This window comes from Cucumis melo, chromosome 9 (assembly GCF_025177605.1).
Source record: "Cucumis melo cultivar AY chromosome 9, USDA_Cmelo_AY_1.0, whole genome shotgun sequence".
Lineage (NCBI taxonomy): Eukaryota > Viridiplantae > Streptophyta > Magnoliopsida > Cucurbitales > Cucurbitaceae > Cucumis > Cucumis melo.
This window is the reverse complement of record NC_066865.1, coordinates 17,406,637-17,432,795: the sequence shown is the minus strand read 5'-3', so window position 1 is coordinate 17,432,795 and position 26,159 is coordinate 17,406,637. Positions and strand designations below refer to the sequence as shown.

The window sequence follows — 26,159 nt, the reverse complement described above, 5'->3', positions numbered from 1 at the left end:
GTTTTCGATTTGTAGTTGCTTTTATAGTCAACGGGTAGGTATGACTCTGCCCGAACTGCCCTTCTTTTTTTCTTTTTGAAGGATTGAAAGCAATCAACGGCTGAGATTGAGTGTAGAATGCGTTGATCTTACATGTGCTTTGTATGATTGGCGCCGTATTTGTAATTAATTCATGTCCAAATCAGATATTCCTTCTTCTTCTAATCAAATTGTAAGTTTAACTTCAACGTATAATTTAGGCTTATCTGGGTGATTTTTTAGGTTTATTATCACACCCCACCCCGGTCCGCCCCACCCTGCTAGCCACTTCATGCGACCAAAAGGAGGCGTGTCGCTTAGACACCTAATGAGTTAAACAATTAGTAAGCTAAACTTCTCAAAACAATCTCCAATACAAAATTCCAACTTTAACTCAGGAGATCTTTACAACTCAACACACCGTAAAACATTTAGGTAATAACCTTAACTCTTTAGCAACTAGGCCATAAGCACAATAAAGATACACAACCCAACACAGCAAAAATAGAAAACACAACTCTGTTTTTATTACTTGATCTAATACTTTACAATTACATTTTTTTTATCACAAGGCCAAAAATAAAACCTAAACTTTAAGTTCCATCACCTTCCTTCATCCACTAGGATGTTATTCTTCGTGTCAAGTTGTTCAAGAGTATAAGAACTCATTTCTTATACTTCTCCTTGATCGCCTAGCAACCCATCTCGAAAATAAGACTCATCTCACACACAAAATTGGAATGCAACCCTCCCTACATGTAATAACTTTAAACCATCCAAAGATGGATAACTTGACCAGCTTTTCAACGTCATAATTATCTTATCTTTCCTTACTCGGCCTCAACGCCTCAACAACTAAGGAAGGAAAACTTAGGCACATCAAATATTTAGTGATTGAAGATATTGGACAACTTTTTTAGGAATACAAGTCAAGCACTAATTCGTTTTCATTTCTCAAACGTGTCTTCCAACGCCTCATTTTGCAAATCACAGAAATCTCACATTAGCCTCTCTTATTCCTTTCAACCAAGAACATGAATCCTTCCCCTTGTCAAGCCTATTGTGATTCACTATCGCCAATATCTTGCCATTGAGCTAGTGTGATGTTCACTCCATTCACAGTATTTGGGAAGCTTTCTGATTCATTTCTTGTTGCACTGGCCATCCACACAATGTCATTTACATTATGTGCACACACCACATAATCACTATTCACTTGATAGGATTAAGGCTAATGGTTCGCACACATTCATCACAATCAGCACATAGAAAACAATAGTTTTCTCTTTTCAAACAACAACAACAATAACACGAGAGAAACAAAACGTGTTAAGCATAACTCAGACTCGAAAAGAATCCATTAAGAAAACATTACAAAACGTTTAGTTTAAGAAAGTTACTCATGCAAGAGTGTTTAGCTTAGGCAAGTCACTCACACAAGAGTGTTTAGTTTAAGAATATCACTCATGCAAATGTTTGATCCTTTTCTTTTCCAAACGCCTCTCCTCACCTAGTACTTTCTCTGCACAACTCAACTCTTTGCACTCTTTTGCCAAAACCTCTGAATAGCAGCACTTCACTTAGGGCCTCCACCCGTATTTGTACTAAATTTTTTGGCTGATTATTTCTTTAACCGCTAGTTTTGAATTACTACTTTACATATGCCGCCTTATCGCTTTGTCGCACCATGCAACTAAATCCAGGCTCGACACATAAGTCGACGGTCAACTCCAGATTAGAGATTCCCTCGAGACACAAACTTTATCTCCCCGGGAAGTCAAACTCTTCCTCGTCTTCTCCTTCTCGGGAAGCTAACTTTTTTTTCGCCTTTTTCTTCCTCGTCTTCTATCTCTCGTGATGACAAACCACAACTGCCCACTTCTCTTCTGACTTCGCTCCGCGTTACCTTACAAGAATGCGTAACTCTTCTTGCGGTAGAAGTCATTCGCCACAACACTCTTCCTCCATTACCTTCTTTCAAACACAACTTCCTTCCTTCCTCTAAACGTTATCTTTAGAATAATCATTCCTTTCATTTTAGAAGGATTATCCCACTCCTCAGCGCCTCTCTTCTTCAACAGGGGTACTCCCTATTTTGGATGTGGGCCTCACATTTATTTTGGTGATTGTTTTAACATTTAAAAAAGATTTTTTTTTAATATAACAATTACAAGTGTTCAAGTCAGCTTTCATTTAACTTACGACATTTGAATGTCAAGGAAGCTCATAGTAAATTAATTCCTAACTAAATGTATATCCTGTATTAAATCATTTGACCAACTACATATCTATTGAGATTATATCTTTTCTTACCATTGAGACAATCCAAGATAATTTTCTTTAATGAGAGAATTAACTAATTTTTTTAAAAAATATAACAAAATGTCACTACTCATTAATAATAGGCAAGGATAAACTATGATATTTTGCTAAATTAAAAAATATTTTAGCAAATTTTCTTAAAATAAAATTAAGTTGTTTGGTAAATGTCAAACTAAATGTAAGTATTATAAAGAAAAATGGTCAAAAATAGAACATTTGACAAAATATTTATACATGAAAAAATCAAGTGTAATGAATTTTATGTGTCATTTCTAAATTGTTTATCTGTTTTTCTATTTTTGAAAAAAGTGTGAAATAAATATTTTAATAATTTTTTCGAAAGTAAATCTCAAAAGCTCCTCTACCAATATTTTAAAAACTAACAAAATTAAAAAAGTTACTGGTTTCAAATTATCCGATAACCAAAATTATTTTACATTAAATTTAGAGAATTTATGAAATGTAACAAAACCAAAAAATATTTACGACCTATGTAACAAAATATTAGAGCCCATGATGCCATCATTTTTTTTTCACAAATTCCATATTTGCCTCTTTTGTCGGTTTTGAATATTGTGGGACCATTATGCTTCACTTCACTTTTTTTCTTCTTCTTTGTGATTTATTTTTTTACTCTATATTATTAATATTATTACTTCTCCTTCTTCATATTTCCATTTCTAGTTGTTCGTGATTTTTTTATTTCCTCCTTAAAAATTTCTTCCTTCTTCATATCTCATCTTCTTTTTTCTTCTTGGTACAAGATCTAAACAATATTGGTACATGATCTAACACAATCATGTACCAATATCTAAACAATCAATTGTCTATTCTAGATAGACTACTATCACAAATAGACCATTTAGATTAGGTACAGTATCGTTTTGAATTGGTACAAGGGTACAAGATTGTTTAGACGAATACAAGGGTACATGATCGTGTACCAAGATCGTTTAGATTTGGTACAATATCTTTTAAATTAGATATAAGGCTACAAGATCGTGTACTAAGATTGTTTAGATTTGGTACAAGATCGTTTAGACATGGTACAATATCGTTTAGACTAGGTACAAGATCGTTTATACTAGGTATAAAATTGTTTTTTCACGTGTGTGAGATCAATCAATTGTGTGATATTTTTCTTATTTTACGTTGTAGGCTTTTTTCTTTTTCGAAATTGTTCTATTTTTGTGCTTTTTATTCTAATTTTTAAAGAGTCTCTCTAAGTTTCTGTATAATTATTTTAAACTCCCAATCAGTCTTAAACCATCATTAATCTTTTTAATAGAATAAAAAAAATAAAATTTAGACCATATAAATTAACCATTACAATTTTGTTTCTATCGTTTAATAAAAATTTTAAAATAATCTAATCATCGATCAAAGCATGAGTTTAAAATAAAACAACAGCAAATAAAATGAGAAACAAATTGGACAAAAGTAAAAAGTGTTAGACCTCACAATTGACCTTTCAAACGGAATACCAAAATAAAATAGTCTATGTTATTAATGAGAAGGGAATATTCCTTTTTTTTTTTTTCCTTTTTTAAATTCTTTTTTATTTGAAAAGTGCCATTTCTTATATTCTTTTAAAATATGCTTTAAATAACTAACTTTTACACTATGTTTGTCTAAAATTTAACAAATTTCCACTAAAAAAATTACACAACACATTAAAATAATTTATGAATTTTAAACCAACAAGATACAATATAATTTCAAGGTATATTGCAAAGCATAATAATAGCATCTTTAATTTACATTCAGCACTAAAAAATTATGCATTATCCATCATCTCTAATTTCTACAAAAACAGTTAATAAAAATATATAGATTAAACGATATATATAATTTATATGTTTCCGAAAAAGAATGACTTTTTTCCCATCAAAATAATAATGATTTATATCACTGCTTTCACAAATTAGTTTGGGAAATTTACACGTATGTAAGAAAATACCAAAATACCAAATTACGGTCCGTGTAACAAAGCTCATAAAGATAGTCATTTTTTAAATATTTTAGTTTCCCTTTCTATCTTTTTCTTTTCCTCGCGATGAAATCGTCTTCTTTCTTCTGCGATTTCTTTCATCTGATTTCTTTTATCCTCTTTCTTCTTTTCCTCTTCTTTTTTTGCGATTTCTTTTCATAATCTTTCTTATTTTTTTATTTTTTTTACGTCGTTAAATCTTTCAATCGTCTTTCTTCTTTTCCTCTTTTTTTCGCTGCAATTTCTTTCCATCGTCTTTCTTCTTTTCTGATTTTTCGATTTCTTTCAATCGTCTTTTCTTCTTTTTTTTATTCCTTTTTACGTCGTTTAGTATTTGCATCATCTTTCTTCTTTTCTGATTCTTTTTTACGTCGTTTAATCTTTCCATCGTTTTCTTCTTCTTCTTTTTTTTGCTGTGATTTTTTTCAATCTAAACGATCGTGTACAAAAATAATTTAGATTGGAGTAGCCAAATCTAAATGATCGTGTGGACAAATCTAAACGATCGTATAAAAAAAATAAATGATCATGTAGCAAAAGAATTTTAAAAAATCGTTTAGCCAAATCTAAATGATCGTGTAGACAAATCTAAACGATCGTATAAAAAATAAACGATCATGTAGCGAAAAAATTTAAAATAATCGTTTAGCCAAATCTAAACGATCGTGTACCTAATTTTGAAAAAAAAATCGTTTAGATTTAGGTCCCCAAATCTAAACGATCGTATAACCAAATTTAAATGTAACCAAATTAAACGATCGTGTAACAAAATTAAACGATAGAATTGAAAAATAAATTGTAGTCATATCTAAACGATTGTGTACCAAACAATACAATAGCCAAATCCAAATCTAAATGATCGTGTAACCTAATTTAAACGTAACTAAATTAAACGATCGTCTAACAAAATTAAACGATAGAATTGAAAAATAAATTGTAGTCATATCTAAACGATCGTGTACCAAACAATAGTCAAATCTAAACAATCGCAAATATATTATGCGCACGTTATTGACGGTGTAGTTGACGGGACATTTTTGGTATTTTACACGGTAGGCTTTTGAGCTTTTTCCATTTTCGAAATTGTTCTATACATTGTAAATATTTTGTCGTTTTTTTATATTTTTTAAAAGACCCCAATTAGTTTTAGTTCATAAAATAATGCTTTTTTATATTTTTGAAAAGACCCCAATTAGTTTTAGTTCATAAAATGATTATATCTCAATTAAAGAAAATATATGAAAAACACATAAATAAGAAGAGGGGAAAAAACAATTAAAAGAAATTGGGGTCGATTAGATCCAATTTTGAAAAAGGTCAGTGCATCACTTGTATTGACGTTTTTCAAATGAATTGATGTTTTTAGGATTTAAGGTGAAACTTGGAATGGAAACTTAGATCGTCACAACATTCTTGTTAGGTCACAATCACGCAACCTTATGTTCTAAATTTCATTTGAAAATTTTAAAGAATTTCTAGTCGAAGACAACTTTGAGACGTTTTATGAAAAATGAAAAAACATTTCATCTTTTAAACAACAAGAATGCTTATATCGACATGTGTACAAAAAGAAACTAGCAAAATAACATATTTGGCTTCCAAAGATAGAACTGACGTTTATTTGGTCCATAAAGTTTTAAAACAATCACTTTAGTTTACTAAATATTATTATATTTTTGTTGTGACGTGGCATTTATCTCTCATCTTTTACTTTTTGTGCGACTCTTCTTCAACCTCCCATCACTACAAGAAGTGGAGCGACTCTCGACGCATAAAAACGTCAGCGTAAGTGTTAATAACGTAGGAAATTGAATTTCCAATACAGAAAGAGACGTCGGGATGACTGTCGGAAGAAACGCTTCGAGAGACTAATTTCCAACGTGTCACCAACAAGGTGTTGGCAGTACACTTCTCCCGATGTTATCGTTACTGATGTCTTCGATGTGTCGACGACAATCATCCTCGATGTACACAGTTTTGACGTCAGCAATGCGTCAGGAATAACTATATCTGACGTTTGTATATATGATGTCATCCATGCATCGACAATAACCATCCCCAATATGACGTTTGCACCATATTCCCAACGTATATACTGCGTCGGAAAATATTTTAAATATGTAATTTTTTATTTTTTTTTTCTTGAAATATTTTTCTGTAAGATTTATTTTCTGAAATATTCACATTTGTTTTCAATTCAATTAAAGAAAAATTAAAATAAATTAGTAAATTACGGAATACAAACACAAATTCAATAAAAAATTGAATGTTCATAATACAAAGAAATTCAAAAATTTAATAAAGTTCATAATACAAATAAAAAATATTCCTCGTTAAAAAAAGGTTCAAAGAAAGTCGTACGTCTCCTAACGAGCCTCGTATGCCATTCTACACCGCGAGTCTTACAATGATACAAAAGTGGCTAAGTTTAGTACATATATATGCATATCATCACTGAATATTGTCATTTCAAGAACTTAAGAATAATGGAAACATATATACGTATCGCAAAGCTAGGGATCATGTGGTGGTCCTTGTTGTGCCGGACTCGTGTCTTCTATGAGCTTCCGCATTCGTTCCACTTCTGAAGCTAATACATCATGATTTTTTAGACATTTTTCAATGCATTTCATAGCTTGATAAAGTGCAGCACGTAATTGGAGCTCTACTGTGGACTGTGAACATGAGGTCGTGGAACTGCTCGCACTGGCTGTCTTACGAGCCTTGGGCTTGAGTCCCCAACCAAGGCCTTTTAAGTAGCACGATCGTCTACCGAACACCATCCCGCATATCTCGTTCCCAAAGAGTGGCTGAGTACCATCTGGGGCAAGCTGAGAATGGAGTTCCAGTATTTGATTCTGCAAAAAATTTAGAAACTTAATAAGTAAAAAATACATTACTAAAGAAGACAAATAAGGGCAGGAGTGTTGCTTGGATAACTTACATGCGCATTCTCCACGGTCTATAACACGAACGTCCCATCTCAAACGTGTATTTATCGGAACAACTCCACACGATCGACCAACTTTCCTCTTTGTTGAGCTTGTGCTGTCGTTGTAGAAACGACTTCGACCCGCTACTATAATTGTAAGGTTGCTTCTGTCTAGCAACCTTGTTTGTCCGTGATTGCTTTTGTATGAAAAGAATTATATTGGTTATTTCTTATACATATTAAAAGTTGAAATCATAATTAACCATGACAAAGTGTTCAGTTGCTCACCTGGAATGCATGATTCATGTAGTGGTCACAGAGGTAGGTCAATCCTCATCACGTTCCACTAATATGTGTGGTGGGTTGACATGAGCCTCATCAGGGTCTCTGTACTTTTTGAAGTACATGTGACAGCCGCCTTGGAACTCTTTAAAGGTGTTGATCATCTGATGCTCAACAAATCTATTTATTGCTTGATCATTGAAATCAAGCACAAAAAATCGCTACACATTACAAAAACAACACATTAGCTTGGTTAACTTAAATATGTTTCAAATGAAAATAGAAATGTGTAGTGGACTTACCTAAAGGTCGCCCTTGACGACCTCGAAGTATTCTTTGCCTACGTTCACCCACTAAAGGCAGCGAACGAGAACGCCGTGTGGGGAAATAGGCTTCTTCGCCTACGGGCGATTGTCATCGAAATCTGTCCATTGGCTGCAACGTAGTGCTCTAACTCCAAGAGTCGAGACTGCGCACATCTTCTACGGTTAGAGTTGTAGATGGTTGATAAGTACCCCCTGAATAAATTATAAGAACATATAATGTCATAAACAAAGTTCAAATAATCATAAGTTAAAATGTATACCATTATTAGACTCACCTGAATTATCGCCCACCGACAACGATCCTCCCGTAGGGTTATCTAGCTCCTACCTTCGTCATTGGTGGAAACTAGTTGCTGTCGGTGTGAACTGCCCTTCTCCGTCGACAGCGCCTCCTTCTTCAACCGAGCCCATCCCTTAATCCAAACCATTCGCGTCCGTCGGCTTCAAGCTTATTCGTGTCGCCCACTCCACCAATCCGAGCCACCATTGGGTTTTCTTGCAGCCACTTGGTTTCGCTTTTGCATGGTTGTTGACTCCGTTTGTGCGTAGATTTTGCTCATTGTAAGTCTTTAGTAAGGAGAAATTGTGGATTATTTTGATTGTTATGCTTCGTTTTTTTTTAGTTGCAAGCGTTGGATTAATTGAGGCTCGAACCAGTTTGGTTGAAGTTCAATTTTCCATCACTTTGGTATGTTTGTGGCATTTACATTTAGGTAGATTGGACGAAGGACTTTATTAGTAAAAGCGTTTGATTTTCTTACCATCATGTTTAGGTTGATTCGCTAGATTTTAGTTTGATTAAGGAACGTAGCTAAATTTCAGGTAAGTGATTTCCTACTACTAGACTCAATTTGAGATTTGAAACGTAGTGACTGATATGAAAGTTATGTTATAGTGACTGCCCTGAATTGATTGTTATGTGTGTATATAGAAAGCATTACTAATATATACTTTTGACTGATTACAGATGGCCAGACTGTTATGAATAGCTTTTTTTTTATCGATGGATTGTGTTGTTGAAGAAGTATAGATGTCTGGACTGTTATGTGTAGTTTGTATATACTGATGGACTGTGGTATTGGTTGAATTTAGATGAACTGATTGTCAGGTGTAGTTACATAGTGATGGTTTGTACAATTGATTGGATTTAGATAGCATGACTATAATGTGTAGTCTCAACAAGAGTTTATTGGCGAATGTTACTGTTGGCTAAACGTAGACTGTTTACTGAACTTAGATTGTTGACTAAACTTAGACGATTTACTGAGTTTAGATTGTTGATTGAACTTAGACTGTTGATTAGTTATGCTTTGAAATGGAACTGTTAATTTGAAAGGTATCTCTTAGATGTGACTATCATGGAATGTGTAGGATGGATCGAGGGGTAACTGTTAGCTTTATCTATGGGGTAGTGTACCTTGCAGGCACAGTGTCCTACAGGATCACCACATGTTATGTATCCTTCGGGATCACTAGACTGATATGTGTATCCGACAGAATCACTAGATTGATTAATGTGTGCATCCTGCGGGATCACTAGACTGTTGTGTTGCGGGGTACCCTTAATAGGAAGCTAACTGTTATTACTTCTAACGGGACCAGTAGTGGGTCTCTTACCAAGTATATCTTATACTCACCCTTTTATGTTTAACATTTTTCAGGTAAAGGTAACGTGTGAGGTAGACCGGCGAGGGGCAAAAAGGATTCGTGAATGCCATATGAGGATACCTTTTTTTCTTCATGCTTCCGTTAAACGTCTTTAATTTTAATTGTTTTTAAGGATTGAAAATGAGTCATGTTTAGGATATTTATTCGTTTGTTTTGTTTTTGATAATTTCCTAAACGATGGTATGAATGTCTGAATTTGTTTTGAAATAAGGCCCAAAGATGATTTTGTTTTATGTTTGGTTGTTTGATGATTTTTAAACAGGTTTTATAAATTTTATGTTTGAATGAAGTGTCTTAGTAGTAAAGTAATGACCTCTACTTAGTTTGAAAAGTTGGATCATTATAGGACCTCTTGGGACGTGCTTTGTTTCGAACATACTGTTTTTAAGTGTGTAGACTTCTTTCAATGGGATACATCCAACTGTAAGAAATTGAACCAGTAACCTTGGTTTCATATGGTAAGTGAACGACTAAGTGTACCATAAAAATAAAAAGGCATATGGAAATATTTTTTCCAACTTACAAAGGATGATTATGATGTCTGCTTGCAATCTGTCCAAATCACTTACTCTTATCATTCTGGCGCACAAATCATGAAAAAAAATTACATAGTTCAGTAATAACAGTGTACACGTTTTTCAGTAAGAATGTTCGAATACCAATAGGTAGCAGTCGATGTAATAAAACATGACAATCGTACATTTTGAGTCCTGATATTTTTTCATCTCTTTCATCGTGATATATTGGAAACAAATCCATAGGAAAACTTAACTGATTTTAGGAACTTGTAAAACTCAACCCGTTCACTTCTAGTCAACATGTAGCTCGCGTGTAGCTTGACCAATCGATTACCAACTTTTATAAGGTGTAAATCCTTTCTTATCTTTAGATCTTGTAGGTCCAACCGAACATTCGTGGTATCCTTGGTTTTCCCTTCGATATTCAACAATGTACCAACCAAATTGTTACAAACATTCTTCTCAATGTGCATTTATCAAGTTTATGACGTAATAGTAGTCTCAACCAGTAAGGAAGTTCGAAAAAAAATACTTCTCTTTGTCTAATCAATAACTCTCTTTCTTTTCTTATCCTTTATTGAAGAATATTTACTCACAACTGGAGGAGCCTTACGCTCTACATTTCCATCGTGTAGCCTACTTCTACGTCACACGTGGTCCTCTAGAAGATAGCGTATAAGTCCCATGATGGATATTCTACCTCGTATCTCAAACGACGATCTATCACCCATGCATATGAGGGATACCTGATACCCCTTTGTACTCCACCCTAATAGGTCATCATACGACAGAAAGTCATTAATTGCCCACAACAAGGTTGCATGTAGCTGAAAAAATTGATATGTAAGAGAGTCATACATACGCACCCCGAAATTCCTTAACTCTTTAAATTCCTCAATCAATGGTTGAAGATATACATCGATTTTCCTACTAGGAGATCTAAGAATGGGTATGAGCGGTGACATGAAGAAATTTGTCTCTTTCATGCATTTCATGGAAGAAAATTGTAAGGAAATAACACAACAGATCACATACTGTACGAGGTACTCATATGATCAAATAGGTTAAATTCACCTGAAGCCAACCCTACAAGGACGTTCTGTAGATCAAAAGGAAAATCAGGAAATTCAGAATCAAAGTGCTTCCATTCCTCTGCATCAACTGGATGTCTCAATACATCATCTATTTCAACACATTTATCCCTATATCATCTCATGTTAGCGAACCTTTCCTGCAATACAAACAAGCACTATAATCTCGGTACCAAAGAAAAGTGGTGCAATACCTTATGCAGATTTTTTTCCTCTGCTATGATTAACCTTGTATCGAGCCTCGCCGCATGTAGGACAATGTTGCAAATCAGCAAACTCTTTCCAGTACAATACACAATCATACTTACACGTGTGAATAGTCTCATATCCCAAGCCTAAGTCACGAAGTTTTTGTTTGGCTTCATAAAATGAACTAAGGATAGTATTACTGCACATTGGAAACGCTGCTCTTAATGAAGGGTTCCCTTTATACAGCGGAAGAATTAACAGAGACCATAACTCAATTTAATTGGAACAAAAAAAAAAAAAAAAAACCAATACATTGGCAAATTAAATTACAAAATTCTAAGGCTAAGCATGCTTTCAAGAAAAATACAGAGAAGAAGAACTTACGCTCGTTGACAACTTTGAATCTATCAATCACCAATTTAGGCACCACCACTTGGAAACCTTTTTATTCTCTAATTGAGATAGTTTGTGGAAACCAAATTGGATTAAGGGAATTTCTCTTTAAGTTCGCAGAACTCACCTTCTGTTCTATTACGCAAAAATTCCCTCTTCTTCAACGGAATAAGTGGGAAGTTGAGAGAATAAATGGGAACATGGAAAAACCACCCACGTTCCCTATATTAACTCAATAATAATTAAATTAATATATATTAAACTAATTAATTAATTTAATTAAATAATTAATTAAATCAAATTTAATTAATATTTTCATTTAAATCATATTTAAATGAATATCTCTCGTATAACCTAGAGTTTTAATTTAATTAATTTAATTAAATCAAATTTAATTAAATCAAATTAAACTAAACTATTAATTAATTCTCCAATTAATTAATTTCTAAATTAATTAATCATATTCGAATATAAATTTCTCTCATAACCTATAGTTTTAATATGTATCACATACAAATTAAATTTTAACCTATAGTTTTAATATGAATCTAATTTACATTAAATTAATATTTGAACTCATTCAAATATTTTATTCTCTCATAATATAATTTTGAATCATATCCAAAATTAAATTTATATAATAAAGTCTAATTAAAATATAAATTTTATATTATAATGTATCAACATACATTATATTAATTTCCAAAGTAAATTTGAACATTTCAAATTACAACCAATATAAATAAATCTCATTACTCTTTATGAGCTAGGAAGGGGACCTAATGAACCTACAGATCAGAAGCTACAACGATATGAGATTAATTGGCTAAACTCATTAACCACATTAATCAATATTCGTTAACTGTGTGTACACTCCACTAAAGACTCACAGCTGAACTCTTCTCACTGTAGATATATTTCTGTGTCCACGAATATAGACTAATATCAGTAAGTTAGTTCTTCACAAGTGTTCATAAAACCAGTTGGGTCAAATTACTGTTTTACCCCTAGGTTACTTTTAGTCCTTAAATACCAGTGCTCTTCTAATGAATAACCTGTATATGGTCCAACCACTAAACAGAAACCCCTCTCGTGCCATAGAGAGGGTAGGGTCCTTTGTTCAAGTCCTGAAGACACCATTTAAGGGAACACTTATCTACTTACCCTAAAGGTGGGAAGGAGTGAATTTCATCTTATGTAATTATGTTCCTAGCTCCCCACTCGATCTTGTCCCCAAAATGATAAGCATATTGAGCCAGCAATCTGGCCACTCTCACCCGTACAAATTAAAGGACAATCTCTCGCAAACATGAGTTCATAATACACTCAGAATTAAGACTAAGTTACCTAGGTCATCCTAATGAAATAGAAACCCAACTAGTTAACAGAGTTACATCTAGTGATTACTATTTCGTGGTCCGGTCTTATGCAAACTCATTGCATAGGATACCCTCACTCGTATGTCGCATACATGAACGCATTGGATTAATGTGTTTGTATCAAATACAAAGTGAGCCGTATCCATAATGTTAACAGGATAAGGTACCCAACCTTAACCCTATACTATAGACTCTTTAAGCTGATCTTGAACTTTGATCCCCGTATGTCTCTACATACTGTTTAAGACTCATCAAACAGCTTAGGATGTTAGTTTATTGAATTTAAGTTATTAAGAAAACTAATAATATAATCAATAACACTTATTAAAATTATAATAATAAAACACTTTATTAATAACGATCAATTGATTATATTTACTATCTACAAGTTTTAGGACATAAAACCCAACACTTAAGAGTTCTAACAACATGTCGAAGAACTTGTTACTCTAACCATTTAGAACCTTCACATGCATCAACTTAAACAAAAAATTCAAGGAGGAAAATTCAGAATAATCGGGGTAAAACTCATTACGTGCTTCATTCAATAAATCCTGAAATATGTTTGTTGTATCTTCATCTATATCTACCCCAATATTCTGCAGCATTTCATCCTCCAAACGATCTTCCTTCGTTTCCTCTTCGGGGCTTGTAAATCATTCAACATACCAAACATATCATCTTCTTCGTCAAACTGTCTACTACTAGTTCCTTCATCAAAAGGGTTATTACTAGTTCCTTCATTAAAGTTTTCTGTACCTCTAAAGCTAACTGACTCTCCATGATACACCCATTTTGTATAGTAGGGGGATATTCCAAAAGTCAGTAGATGTCGTTCTATATCCTCTAGTAAGTTCTAATTTGAGTTTATACATCTCTTGCATGGATATCTTATTCGTCCGTAGGCGTCGACGTGAAACTTGGCAACTTCTAAAAGTTGGGTCACTCCCTCTCTATACTCAAGGAAAAACTTATTACTAAGTTTCATCCAACCATTGTCCATCTTTTAAGTCCTTAAAACATAAACAGGTTTGATTAGAAAGATATTCCTCTCTTCTCACATCCTAAACTTACTCCCCTGAATATACAATCTCTTAAAACTACTAAAACTAACTTCAAACTACAGAGGCTACCATAACTGTAGGATAGCCACACAACCTAATTAACCACAAACAACTTCAATCTTCGCATCTTACCCACCCCTTCCAACAACCCTACCTTACAAGTTACCCTACTACCACCCCTTTAAACCCACAGAAATATAAACAAATTCAAAACAAAAAGGCTACCATAACTGCAAGATAGCCGTTATTCAAAATTACTAAAAAATAAACAACTAGAATTGAACTAAAGGCTAACATAATTGCAGGATAGCCAAAACGAATCTTAACACAAATTACATAATTTTTAAAACAATAATAGCCCCCCCTCCTCCCCCGAACATCTCTCAAATTTTCAACCCTAACCCCTCAAAATTTCAATTCAATCCCCCTTCAAAATTTCATCCTCAATCCTCAATCCCCCTCTCCCCTTTAATTTTCAACCCACCCCCTTCAAATATTCAATTAAACCCCCTCCCCCTCTTCAAATTCAACCCACATTTAAAATTTCAACTTCAAAAACCCAAATTTATTCCTAAACAATATCCTAAAACTAATTCCTCATTAAAATCCTAAAACTAATTTAAAAAGAAAAAACTTACCTCAAATAGGGATGAGCAACGGCAGACGACAAGAGAGGCACGACGGCAGGCTCACGGTTGCGACGACAACGATCTCTCTTTCTCCTCTGTTCGTTTCACCGAACGATCTCCCTTTCTCCTCTTTCGTTTCGGTCTTGTGTTTCACAGAGCTAAAGCATCTTTTTTATATGGGAACTCCCGATGCAACACGAAAATGTCAGGAGATCCCTTGTTCTCGACGCCATTAGTGACCCGTCAGAAATGGCCTGAAACATTCCCGATGAATCACTAATGGCATCGGGAATTGCAATGCCATGCATGGACGTCGGGAATCGCTATCTAACATAATTAATGTTTGAAGATTCAGACGATCAATAAATGGCATCGAGAATGGTTGACTAGTGTCGTCGGGAACATGGGAGTCTGTTCTCAACGCCGTGCATGAGGTGTCCAAAGAAGTTATATATTTTATTTAATTGCTAATTATTCCTGACGCCCTACACCCAGACATCGGAAATGAGTTCTTGTTTCTCGACAACCCTTTCACGGTGTCGGAAAAAGGTAATAATAAAATAATGTGTTCGCATTTGTCCGACGTGTGAAAATTGGCGTCGAGGAAAGGTGTTTGTCCTGATGTTATTTCTTCCGACGTCGTTTTGTGCCTCGAGAAAATGCCGATTTTTTGTAGTGCATCACCATACTGCACATGGAAAAGAACAGAAAACTGATATGGGAATGAGTAAATCATAAGTGAGAATGGCCTCAAAATGGAGAATAGGAGCTTATAAAGTTAGAATGAAATGACACAAAATCTCAACCATGTAAACTTTTGATAAAATGTTTCAAAAGGTAAACTAATGGTCGGGTAGGGACAAGGGAGGGTTGAACTGGGGGCCGGAGACTTCAAAAAAAGGTTGCAACCACAACGAAAAATTAATGCTCCGCTCTCTTCCCCTAACATCAGAAGATCAAGAAGTCCACTAATTATATTAACTTTAATTGTTGTTATAGAGTTGTTGTTAAGTCAAAGCATGAACACGAATTTGGGAAACGGGTACGGTCTTTTTCACCTAACCTAACTTTACACGCTCGCCAAGGAAGACTACGTAACTTTTGTCCTATCTAATGCATGTCAACCCATATTCCATTACCACTTCCTTACCCAAATATATAAATATACCTATGACATAAATGTGAAAATATATTTTAAAAAATATAATAAAATTTTAGATCTTATGAACCGTGGATACTAATAGACACCGATAAAAAATTAATAAAAGTCTATTACTGTCTATCATTAATAATATCTAAAATTTTAGTATATTTATAAATATTATATATATTACATGTCATTTAAAAAAGGGCCGAAAATTCAATACTCTTAAAATTTGAACTTAGAGAGTATTTAAAGAACTAGAATGTAATCAATATTACTAAATATTAAAGAGGTGTTAGAATATCTATCAAATTGAGGACAAAACAACAAAATGATCGTAAAGCATGAAAACGATGAAAAATAGGATTTAATTGAAAAATGTCGGAACATAATGAATTTTTAACAACAATTTTGACTCAAAACGCTCAATTCAAACATAACCTTTTTTTATCACATTCCATTTCATTCCAATACGATGATGAATGTAACACCTCTTAGTTTCTACTTAGTTTATGAACTTGAGCTTTATTTCTATTTTAAAAAAAATATAAATATAGCAAAATTTGTTAAACTATAGAATCTATCTAAACTAAATCCAAAACCTCTTCGTTTTTAATTATTATTTCTAAAATTGTTAGTCCTTGTACTTATCCATATATTCTAAGTAAATAGATATTTTTGCGGCAATAATTAATCATAAACCAATTTCAAACTTCTAACCCAATATAATAAAAATAAGTTAAATTATTTACGGATATAACCAAATTATTCTATCACATGGATGGAGCAATTTTTGTATATCAGTTTTGTAAGACATTTCAATACATTTAAAACAATTACCCTTAAAAATAAAATTCAAACATAGAAAATTAAATGCGTTTCATTTTAAAAGCTTGTACTGCTTTTTTAAAAATGACAAAATAGGAAACAAATACACGTTTTGGAGACCAAACATATATTCTACTTTATTAGGAATCCTTACCCTTCTTTTAACACACGAAAACAAGATCTATGTATGTATCTCAAAAAAAAAAAAAAAAAAAAAAAAAAAAAAAATATATATATATATATATATATATATATATATATATATATATATATATATATTTAAATATTAAGGAAACTTGTACCAAATTAACTTCCACAGACATTTAAATAAATAAACACTATGAATTGAAGTCAGTTTACTATTAACTAAAAAGAAAAAAGAAATAAAAATTAACGAAAGGAATAACACACTTTAAAGATTCACCTAGAAAAATAGATTATTGTAAGTTATAACTCGTGCACGTATTAATTTATTTATTAGTTCACATATATAAACTCAACAGATGAACTAGGACATAACAATGCACATAAAACATTTACGAAACTTTAGTGTACACCATGAAACATAAATCCTAATTTTCTTTTGTTCTTTTTCCTGAATTAGTTATAAAATACTACACTAATAGCAGCACAGTTTATCTAATCAAAACCAATAGAAGAGACTAACTCGAGTTGCCCGATTTTGACAATAATATAATATTATACCGATTGCTGCAGTTGGCTCCTTCTTGAGACGGGAAAAATGGGCTACAATGCCTACGCAGTGTTGCTAGCTGAGACTGAACCATTTTGAGATGTGCATCCTCCTGTATCTAATTTGAGTCCATCAATCTCAAAAAACGCCGAATGGAGAGCCCGAACGCATTGCTCTGCTTCGTTGTCGTTTACAATCAATGAGATATTGACCTATCAAGAGAATAACAAAATGAATCAGACGTCAACAGACTAAACTACAAAAATACTAGAAAAAACAGTACCCTTTACTCAGAAAATACTCATTCTTTTGAAATATTACCCTTAACTTTCATAAATATTTTAAAATAATAGAATTTCATTAATTGGATTAAAATTAAGACCTAGAATGTGAATGTGAATGTGAATGTGAATGGTGGTGACTTAGAACTATATGTGACAGTGATCGAGTCATCACAAGTCTCAGGCTTCAATTTTTGTCTAACATCCTAAAGAATTTCAATTATATGTATTTTCTCAATATAGCCAAATGAAAGTAATATAAGCATTTCCAAGATAGGGCCACGGGGCAACAGCACTGCAATGATTTCTATACCACATATCTTGTTACATAGATTGGGAAATATAAGTTCCTCAAATGGGTTCTCCTATAATGGAATTTCTTATTTGATCCAGAAAACCAAGCTCGTTCAATCACAACGATTTACACCGAGATTCATCCCAATAATCTCCAAGGAGACTTCATCCATGTAAGACTGGAGTTTCAAGAGACAACCAGGACCTAAGTAGTACTACTGGAGGGTAACTTTGAGGTAATCATGACGATATTTCAAGTATGAATACTAATGTAGACAGACACCCTAGGTAACTTCATGCATGTTTGGGAGTTAGTTGTTTTGAAATTGTTCAAATTACTGTCTCATACAAAATCACTTCATGTCATGCCTTTAATCAGTCAATTAACTTTTTAAATTAATTTTGAAAATATCAAAAGTTATTTAACCACGTCAAAACTAGGGTGTGTTTTGTAGTGATTTCTAGCTATGTCAGTCACTTTTGCATACAAATATTGTAATTGGCAACCTAAAGAAAGGAATTTTAGAAAAATAAGAAATCACTCAAAATTGATTTTTGAAGCAGTGACCTCTCTAGTCACTTTTTGAGTATGTTATCAAACATAAATTTGATTATTTAGAAATCAATTTTACAAAATCAATTGTACCAAAATCACTATCCCAAACACACTCTTACTCCAAACATCCCCTGTGATGGATAAATGATTTATGTGCATGAGAACGGATTATCAATGTGAGGTATGAAAAGAAGAAGATACCTTGGAAGCACCCTGGGATATCATTTGAACATTTACTCCATTGGTACGAAGAACATGGAATGCCTGCCAAAAAGTTATGCATTAGAAACAAGCAACAAAATGATGCTTGATAACCCAAAATCATACAGGTAGATATTATTCGAAATTAGTGGGATGAATTCTTATTATAATTATCTAGGAAGCACATATACGTCTGGACACACTTTAAAACACGTCTGAAAGGTGAATTAAATGATTTTTTTTTTTCCGAGGGTAAAACTAGATGCAGCACCTTTTCCAGTATCAGTGATGACCTTTGAACATTTCCTATGAGAGAAATGATCGATCTATGCTGAAGCAGTTTCACAACAGCAATTTTCTCGAGTTCTTCAACCACATGATCAAGCTCCTGCCAATATAGGATATAAATATAAAGTCAATCAGCTGTCAATGGAAAGTCTTCTGAGATTATTTTGATTGTCGAACATAAATGAGAATTGCAGAGTTTCATATAACAAAACAAGCATGATAAACTATTCATACTAACACATGTTACAGTATTTTCAGAATGATAGAAAATACAATAAGTCTCACAATCATCGTTAGACGTTGTCCAAGTGAAGTGTGAGCACATAAATAAATAAATTATCTATAATGATAATTTGTGAAACAGAGCCAGATCAAGTCTAATTATAAGTTAAGAATATGTAGTACTTGAAAGTACGTAAAAACATACAATAACATGATTGCATAGTTCTAAACTAAAATAAGAACATACAGAAGATTAAGTTAAAACAAATAAATATTTTAAATACAATTTTTTTAAAAACTGAAAACAAAAAGAGAACAAACAAAATTGCTTACATCTCTAGTTCTCTCAAATGAAACAGAGAAGAGAACCCGGATTTTCTAGGAAGAAACAAAGGAAAATAAAATCTGAGATAGACAGACGAATAGAAAGCAACAGTTCAAAACAAGAGAGAAAGCCACAGTTAAAAAAATGGGAAAGCAAGCTAAGATCAAGAATAAACAGAGTGCATATAGTTCATACGCTTGCCTGCTGAATGAGCTCTCTGCTCCAAAGCTTTGATGGATCCAAGGTCAAGGATAAACTGACTTCGCTAGTAGCAACCACATCAACTGATATGCCCAAATCCTCAAAGATAGCAAACACCTGTACTTAAAACAAGTCCCACACATACAGGAGAAAAAGAAGAAGATATCAATTAAAATTATCAATAATGCAATCAGGGCACTTGGAAAATAATTAACCTCCTCCTCACCCTGGCAAGAAAACCATATTGACCGAGCATGCGGGTGCTAACAATATCCAACATGGTCACATTGCGTTTCAGAACAATACTTGTTAGCACTGCCTGCATGAAAAGTTACAGCTCGTTTCAAGACTATACATGCTCTTTTTTTCCCTTTGATAAGAAAGGACTATACAAGCTTTAGTTTTTCTTTTTCAAGAGATCTAAGTGAAACGAACCTTGCTCATATCTCTGTTCCGGGTGATGAGAGTACCTGGAGCTTGAGGATTATACGAGTTTTTCACCCGAACAGGAATATCACCCTCCCTAGCTGGTCGCATCGATTGTGGATGCAGGACCTACAAAAAGGAAACCCCCCCAAGAAAAATGTTTAACCAAAAGAACACCAAAGCTGGTGATCACCCCACAATTTATGCACCTCATGTATACTATACCACTTGAATCAGATGCCTAGATTCTGAATAATCAAACAGGGACAGTCATAAATTTCATAACAGAACAATACACAAAAATCGGATCCTTCATGTATTAATTCATAAGTGTGTAAGAGCCACTGAATAGAGCAAATTAAAGTTCGAGGAGTGGTGGGAGTAGAATTAAAGTGCCGCGTGAAAAGCAATATATGGTCTGAACATTTCAAAGAGCCAGATATAATAGAAGTGTGCTCCAACTAAACTAACAAAGACAAATGACGTTTTAAACTTCAGGGCTAAGTCAACAATTAGGTAGTTGACCCACCAAGTCAAATGCACTTAAATCACCTGAGCTCCAAAATAAGCAAGTTCAGCTGCCTCGTCAAAAGTCAAAAAGGGAACAGGTTCTGCACCTGAATGGATATTAGGGTCACAAGTCAAAACACCATCAACATCTTTCCACACCTGCAAGGCACAGAGTTAACTTATATTACGGATTTGAAAATAGAAATAATAAGTAAATAAATAAATACCGACAGACTAGAAGCACCTTTCTAAACAAATAATAAATATTTAGCTCAAGAGAGGAAACAGAATTCCAAAACATATTTAGTAAGATGCTTCAACCTGAATCTCCCGCAATCCAAGTGCTTTGCCAATGGTTGTAGCAGTCAAATCACTACCACCCCTTCCCAATGTAGTTACTGCACATGATCTCCAGCCCTTAAATTGGAAAAAGAAAATGACTCCATTATAATTTTTGTTCTAGAAAAGAAAGAGATTCTCATGATTGCAACTTCTTTTTGGATAGTAATGAATGCAGTATCTTTAGGACTCAAAAAGATCCAGTCCTTCAAGATGGACAAACAATAAAGTAAAATGGCTCAATGAAAGACCTTTCCAAGAAAGCCTGTAACAATAGGAATAGCAGGATCAGAGTTCCAATCACCAAGTAGCCTTTTTGCAACAGCAGGATAGGTTGCTTCCAAAATGTCAGCATTTGTGAAGTCATCTGTGGTGATAAATCCTATTTCAAATGCATCATACTGCAAAAGCAGACATTTTCACAAGTTTTTGTCATTGTAAGATGTAAATTACCATCGATAACAGAATACTGGAAAGCATTTTTTCCCTTTTCTTTTTTTTTTTTTCTTCTCTTTTTTCTCTTTATTATTTTTTTCTTTATTTGGTTATCAGTGAGTTTTCGGGTTAGTTTACCTGCACCTCAACTATTGTGATAATTGAGACAATTATAAATTTCTGAGAGCATATTAAATTTTTAAGGTGAAAATGGAAATAGAAGTCTTCCATATGAGTTTAGGTTTATATTGTATATTAAAAATAAAAATATTAATTACCCCCTCATAATAATAACAGTGACTAGGTAGGGGGTTTAATGAAAGCCAACATCTTCAGGACGCAATCTTGTATTAGATGGTCAAACCATAGATGTTTAAAAGTTTTCCTTCCCATTTCTTTTCTTCTCTTTTCTTTTTAACCTAAAATTCAGCAGAGCCTTCTAGTTCAGGCTTCATGATTGTGGCTCAGACTAACGTATGAAAGTTATTGACGGTGGGCAAAGTAGTATCCAAAGAAAAAGTAATTATCCCTTATCCTCCTGCCTCCTGTAGGGGTAGGATTACTAAAGAGAAAATGACAGCAAACCACTCCCTACTTTAGGAATCCAATACTACAGGAAATAGTTACAACTAACATGAAAATACTGTCTTTTCTGTTAATTATACTGAACACTAAAGGTTAAATATGCACGAAATCTCTTGAACAACTTTGAGTCTATAGAACAGGTTAGATGTGTCAAATAAATTCAACAGTAAAAGGAACAGAAACATACTTGACGCGCTTTGACACCAATCCTACTTAAATATGCCGCAAAAATCCTTGTAGACATGCACTCCCCAAAGGAAACTAAGTAATCTCTGGTTCGAAGAGTCAGTTCTTTCATCATAGCAATTCCCTTGAGAAGTTGCTCCAATTCATCAAGGTGATCTGCAACGTAATTACACAATATAAATGTATATAACAAATATGATTGTGGTATAACTGCTGTAAAATTTTGAAGAATAAATTTCATAGCATTAGCAATGTTTATGATTTTTGATCCTGATATCAATAGAAACTAATATGTAGAAACTGCTCTAAACTGTAGCAAAGGAACATGAAAAGGGAAATTTAAGCCATCAGATGAAGATATTCCTTTCCAATATAAATATATTTTACATCATCTTGCTCATATATTCCAGCATATTCTAAGGCCAGTAGAATATCAGAAACAAGGTGCCGAATGCAAATATTTAAACAAGGCAGACCAATCAAGAAATGCTACAGAACTAAACTTAATACTTTCATCACTACCACTTCAACAGGCAAATTGTAGATGACTATGGTGTGCTGCAATAGATAATATTGTTGTTTTTTGTCACTAGATTGTAGGATAAAAATACAGCTACCTAATTAAGAAATTTCCATACAAACCACAATCTCTGCATCTTAATGCTCGCGCTCAAGAAGATTCTCCACAAGCATAAAAAGAGGTTGAACAACTACTTCATGTTACTTTTTCTCTTAAAAATATTGGTTATTCTTTCAGACACTGAATTGATATTTGCTAGTTGATGCTCAACAATGCACGGCAATTCAATAAATTATGAAATATTAAATATGTCTAAACCAATAATATAAAAGGAGAAATAGGAACAGTCCCCCCATTCTCATTTATACTCATCATTAGTTGTTCTGCTCAATCTTCTGGCCTAAATCACATCTAGTCGCAAAAGCAAATATCTTATTTTCATTCCTCATTCCCAAGGATTGTAAACTTTTTTTACTTTATAATATTCCTCCACTTTTTCTTATGGATTTACACCAGCCTAAATTTTATTCTTATTCCAAAAAACAACAAACAGTATCAATAACAGAGTATGAAACTTGAGGAGAAAAGAGAGGCAGCAAGAATAGAGACTATTAAACCAACAAGTTTCAAGCACAACATAAAGCTTACTTGCAATAATAGACCTGTCAACACCAAGCTCGTCTGCAGTCCTATAAACAACATGGAAACACTCTGTGAGTATGATTTACAACATTATTCAGAAGGGGTTTGAAGGACTAGAATATCTTACTTGAGATGCAACTCTTTTATGAATTTCATCTCATCAATATCCGATGCATTAGTAACACCACAGCTAACAGCCTTTTCTCCAGCCTATTAAAATATCAGGGGACTTTGTATCAATAATCAACCCAATGGACATGTTTTTTTAGATATTCGTGAGTATCTAGGTTAGCTTACGCACACTTCGACTAATCTCACGGGACAACCCGTCTCACCATACAACATATTTGGGGATCAAGGTAACCCGTAGGAAAACCCAAAGGACATGTACTGAAGGAGAATAAAATGCATTTTTCCTGAAATAATAAGCAGATAAATGGAAAAGGAAACACGTACCAGCAAAAGTTTATTGGTTGTCTTTCCCATGGCCGAGAGAACAATCACTGGCCGCTCCTCAGGGAAGCTGCGTATAAGTTCAGCAACCTCCATCATTCTCTCTGCAGATGCCACTGATGAACCACCAAACTTCATGACACAAGTAAACTGTTGCTCATTATCACCAGAACTTCTAGATTCAGTAACTTTTCTATCAAGCACATCAGCAGCATTCCTTTCGCATCTGACTCGCAAACCAAGACGTCTACAAGATAATCTTTTGCCATTTGTGTACAATCCAGCACTTTGCGCAATGGACGACACAAAATGAAGCTGCGGAGACAATAACGATTGGCAACGCGTAGAGGCAGGACAAATAGTTGCGCCTCCAAGAAGATTCAACGCGCCTTCCATGAGTTATTTCGACAAATAATAAAATAATTACAAAACTTCAAACAGAATTAATCTCCTAAAAACCTTGAATAAAACTCAAATATCGATTCAAATGCTTCAAAAAAGCAGCTCGATCTGTGGAATCCACAAAGAAAACAGTCAGTTCGAAGAATATCCACAAGCCCAAAACTCAACCATAAACCATTAACAGCCACCTTAACACTCATTTTTCCATCATTTTCAAAACGCGCTTCAGTATAAGAAATGAAAAAAACGCATCAACAAACAAAAACTAGCGATATTCTCAATAAAATCAACGAAATTACTCCATTCTTCTTCAGAACAAGCAAACATTTCCAAGAGTATTGCTCAAAACCGAAAAATTAAGAACTGTACCTGAATGACCGAGCTCCAAAAATTCTTCCGAAAACTAAGAGAGAGGAAGGAGATTGTTAAACTAAAGAATTGAAAGAAAAAAAGCTTCTCGTATTCCCTCGGAAAAATGGTCGGAGTACTCCGGTTTACGGCTCCGAAGACTGAAGGGAATGCGAGAGCGACACAGAAAGCAGTGGGCGGCGCCCCGTTACGATTTTAAGAATAAATAAGTTTGTCCAGAAAACATAGTAATAAATAAGTAAAGGTCAGAGATTTTCGTCAAAGCCTAAAAAGGTAATTTTGTATTTTCATTAAAAAAAGATGTAAATTGTAATATATATAAATTTCATTTTTGTTAAATAATAATAATAATAATATACTTCTATGTTTACAAATGTAGTGTAGTAATATTATTCTTAAACTTTTGCAAAGCATCAAAGGTACCTTTGAAATTTTTACGCAAAAGTGAGATATGAAAATTTTGTGGTAATAGTCTAAAAAGAAAATATATGTTTGTTTGCTTAGGATAAAAGAGTTTTTTAAAATGAATTTTCATTCAACCGGTTTTGTTAAAAACTTCTTAAAAATAAAAGCACGTTTGTAAGGTTTTTATTCAAAAGTTTTGTTAATTTGTTTTATACTAAAAGTGTCTTTATTAATTTCAAATTATAATACAAGAATTTGTCCACAAAGGTGATGGTTAGAGTTGGCTAATAATGCTCGAAAGTGGTTGGCGACCGTTGCTGGAAAATGGTGACCAAAGATTAGTGATAGCGGTCACTAGAAGTTGACCAACAACAAACAATGAAAAACAAGCTAAGCACCGAATGTTCGCTGACGACGGTTGTCATAAGTTGGTTGTCAATAGTCTACAAAAAATGCTAGTTAGAGGCAATGGTCAAAGATGGTCAACATAGGTCACTGTAAAACGATGATGGGAGGTCGATTGTACGATCCTTGAAAGTTGGCTACAAACAGTCGACCAAACATGGTAATCGAAAGTTGGTCAAGGATGAAGGTCAAAGATGGTGGTTGGAGATTATCGATGGCAATCGTAGGAAAATGGTGGTCAAAGGTGGCTAACAAGTGTTGCCAAAAAAACGTTAGTCAAAGGTTGGTCGACGACAATCGTAAAAAAACGATCACCGAAAGTTGTGACAATTGTCAAGAAGTGGTCATTGGAAGTTGCCAAGTGGCAGTCACCATAAAAATGATAGTAGAAAGTTGGACAACAACAGCTGTCGAAAAGCGATTGTTAGAGGTTAGGTAACAGAGATGACTAGAAAAATGGTAATAGAAAGTTGGCCATTTTTTGTTACCTAAAAACAATCATTGAAAAATTACGATAGAAGGTTTGGCTCGTAACGGTCACCAAATATGGCGATCGAAGATAGGTCAACGATGATTTGTCGGAGATGGTGGTCTGAGATTGACCTAGGAGACCGTCGAAGGTGGTGGTGAAGGGAGGGCTGATAATT

At 33.8% G+C, this 26,159-nt stretch overlaps 1 protein-coding gene and 1 long non-coding RNA gene across 4 annotated transcripts; both read right to left on the bottom strand.

Annotated features, from left to right (window-relative positions):
- Nucleotides 1-7,556: 7,556 nt before the first annotated feature.
- LOC127151038 (uncharacterized) lies at nt 7,557-9,987 on the bottom strand. Its single transcript, XR_007823729.1, has 3 exons — nt 8,146-9,987; nt 7,847-8,062; nt 7,557-7,765 (listed from the first exon to the last, which is right to left on the bottom strand). It is a non-coding gene; the product is annotated as an uncharacterized LOC127151038 (long non-coding RNA).
- Nucleotides 9,988-17,192: 7,205 nt separating this feature from the next.
- Nucleotides 17,193-24,995, bottom strand: LOC103503163 (aspartokinase 2, chloroplastic-like). Of its 3 annotated transcripts, XM_008467317.3 has the most exons (15): nt 24,703-24,906; nt 23,935-24,441; nt 23,606-23,688; nt 23,485-23,525; nt 22,318-22,472; nt 21,362-21,511; nt 21,093-21,188; nt 20,814-20,930; nt 20,271-20,390; nt 20,062-20,154; nt 19,830-19,952; nt 19,643-19,687; nt 19,071-19,187; nt 18,800-18,862; nt 17,193-17,679 (listed from the first exon to the last, which is right to left on the bottom strand). In XM_008467317.3, the coding sequence occupies exons 2-15, from the start codon at nt 24,325-24,327 to the stop codon at nt 17,530-17,532; spliced, it is 1,746 nt and encodes a 581-aa protein (XP_008465539.1). In that variant the 5' UTR covers nt 24,328-24,441; nt 24,703-24,906; the 3' UTR covers nt 17,193-17,529. The 3 variants fall into 3 exon arrangements, with proteins under 3 accessions (XP_008465539.1, XP_008465552.1, XP_008465546.1); XM_008467330.3 differs by lacking the exon at nt 19,643-19,687 and having other exon boundaries at nt 19,836-19,952; nt 24,703-24,995; XM_008467324.3 differs by lacking the exon at nt 19,643-19,687 and having other exon boundaries at nt 24,703-24,918.
- Nucleotides 24,996-26,159: the final 1,164 nt, after the last annotated feature.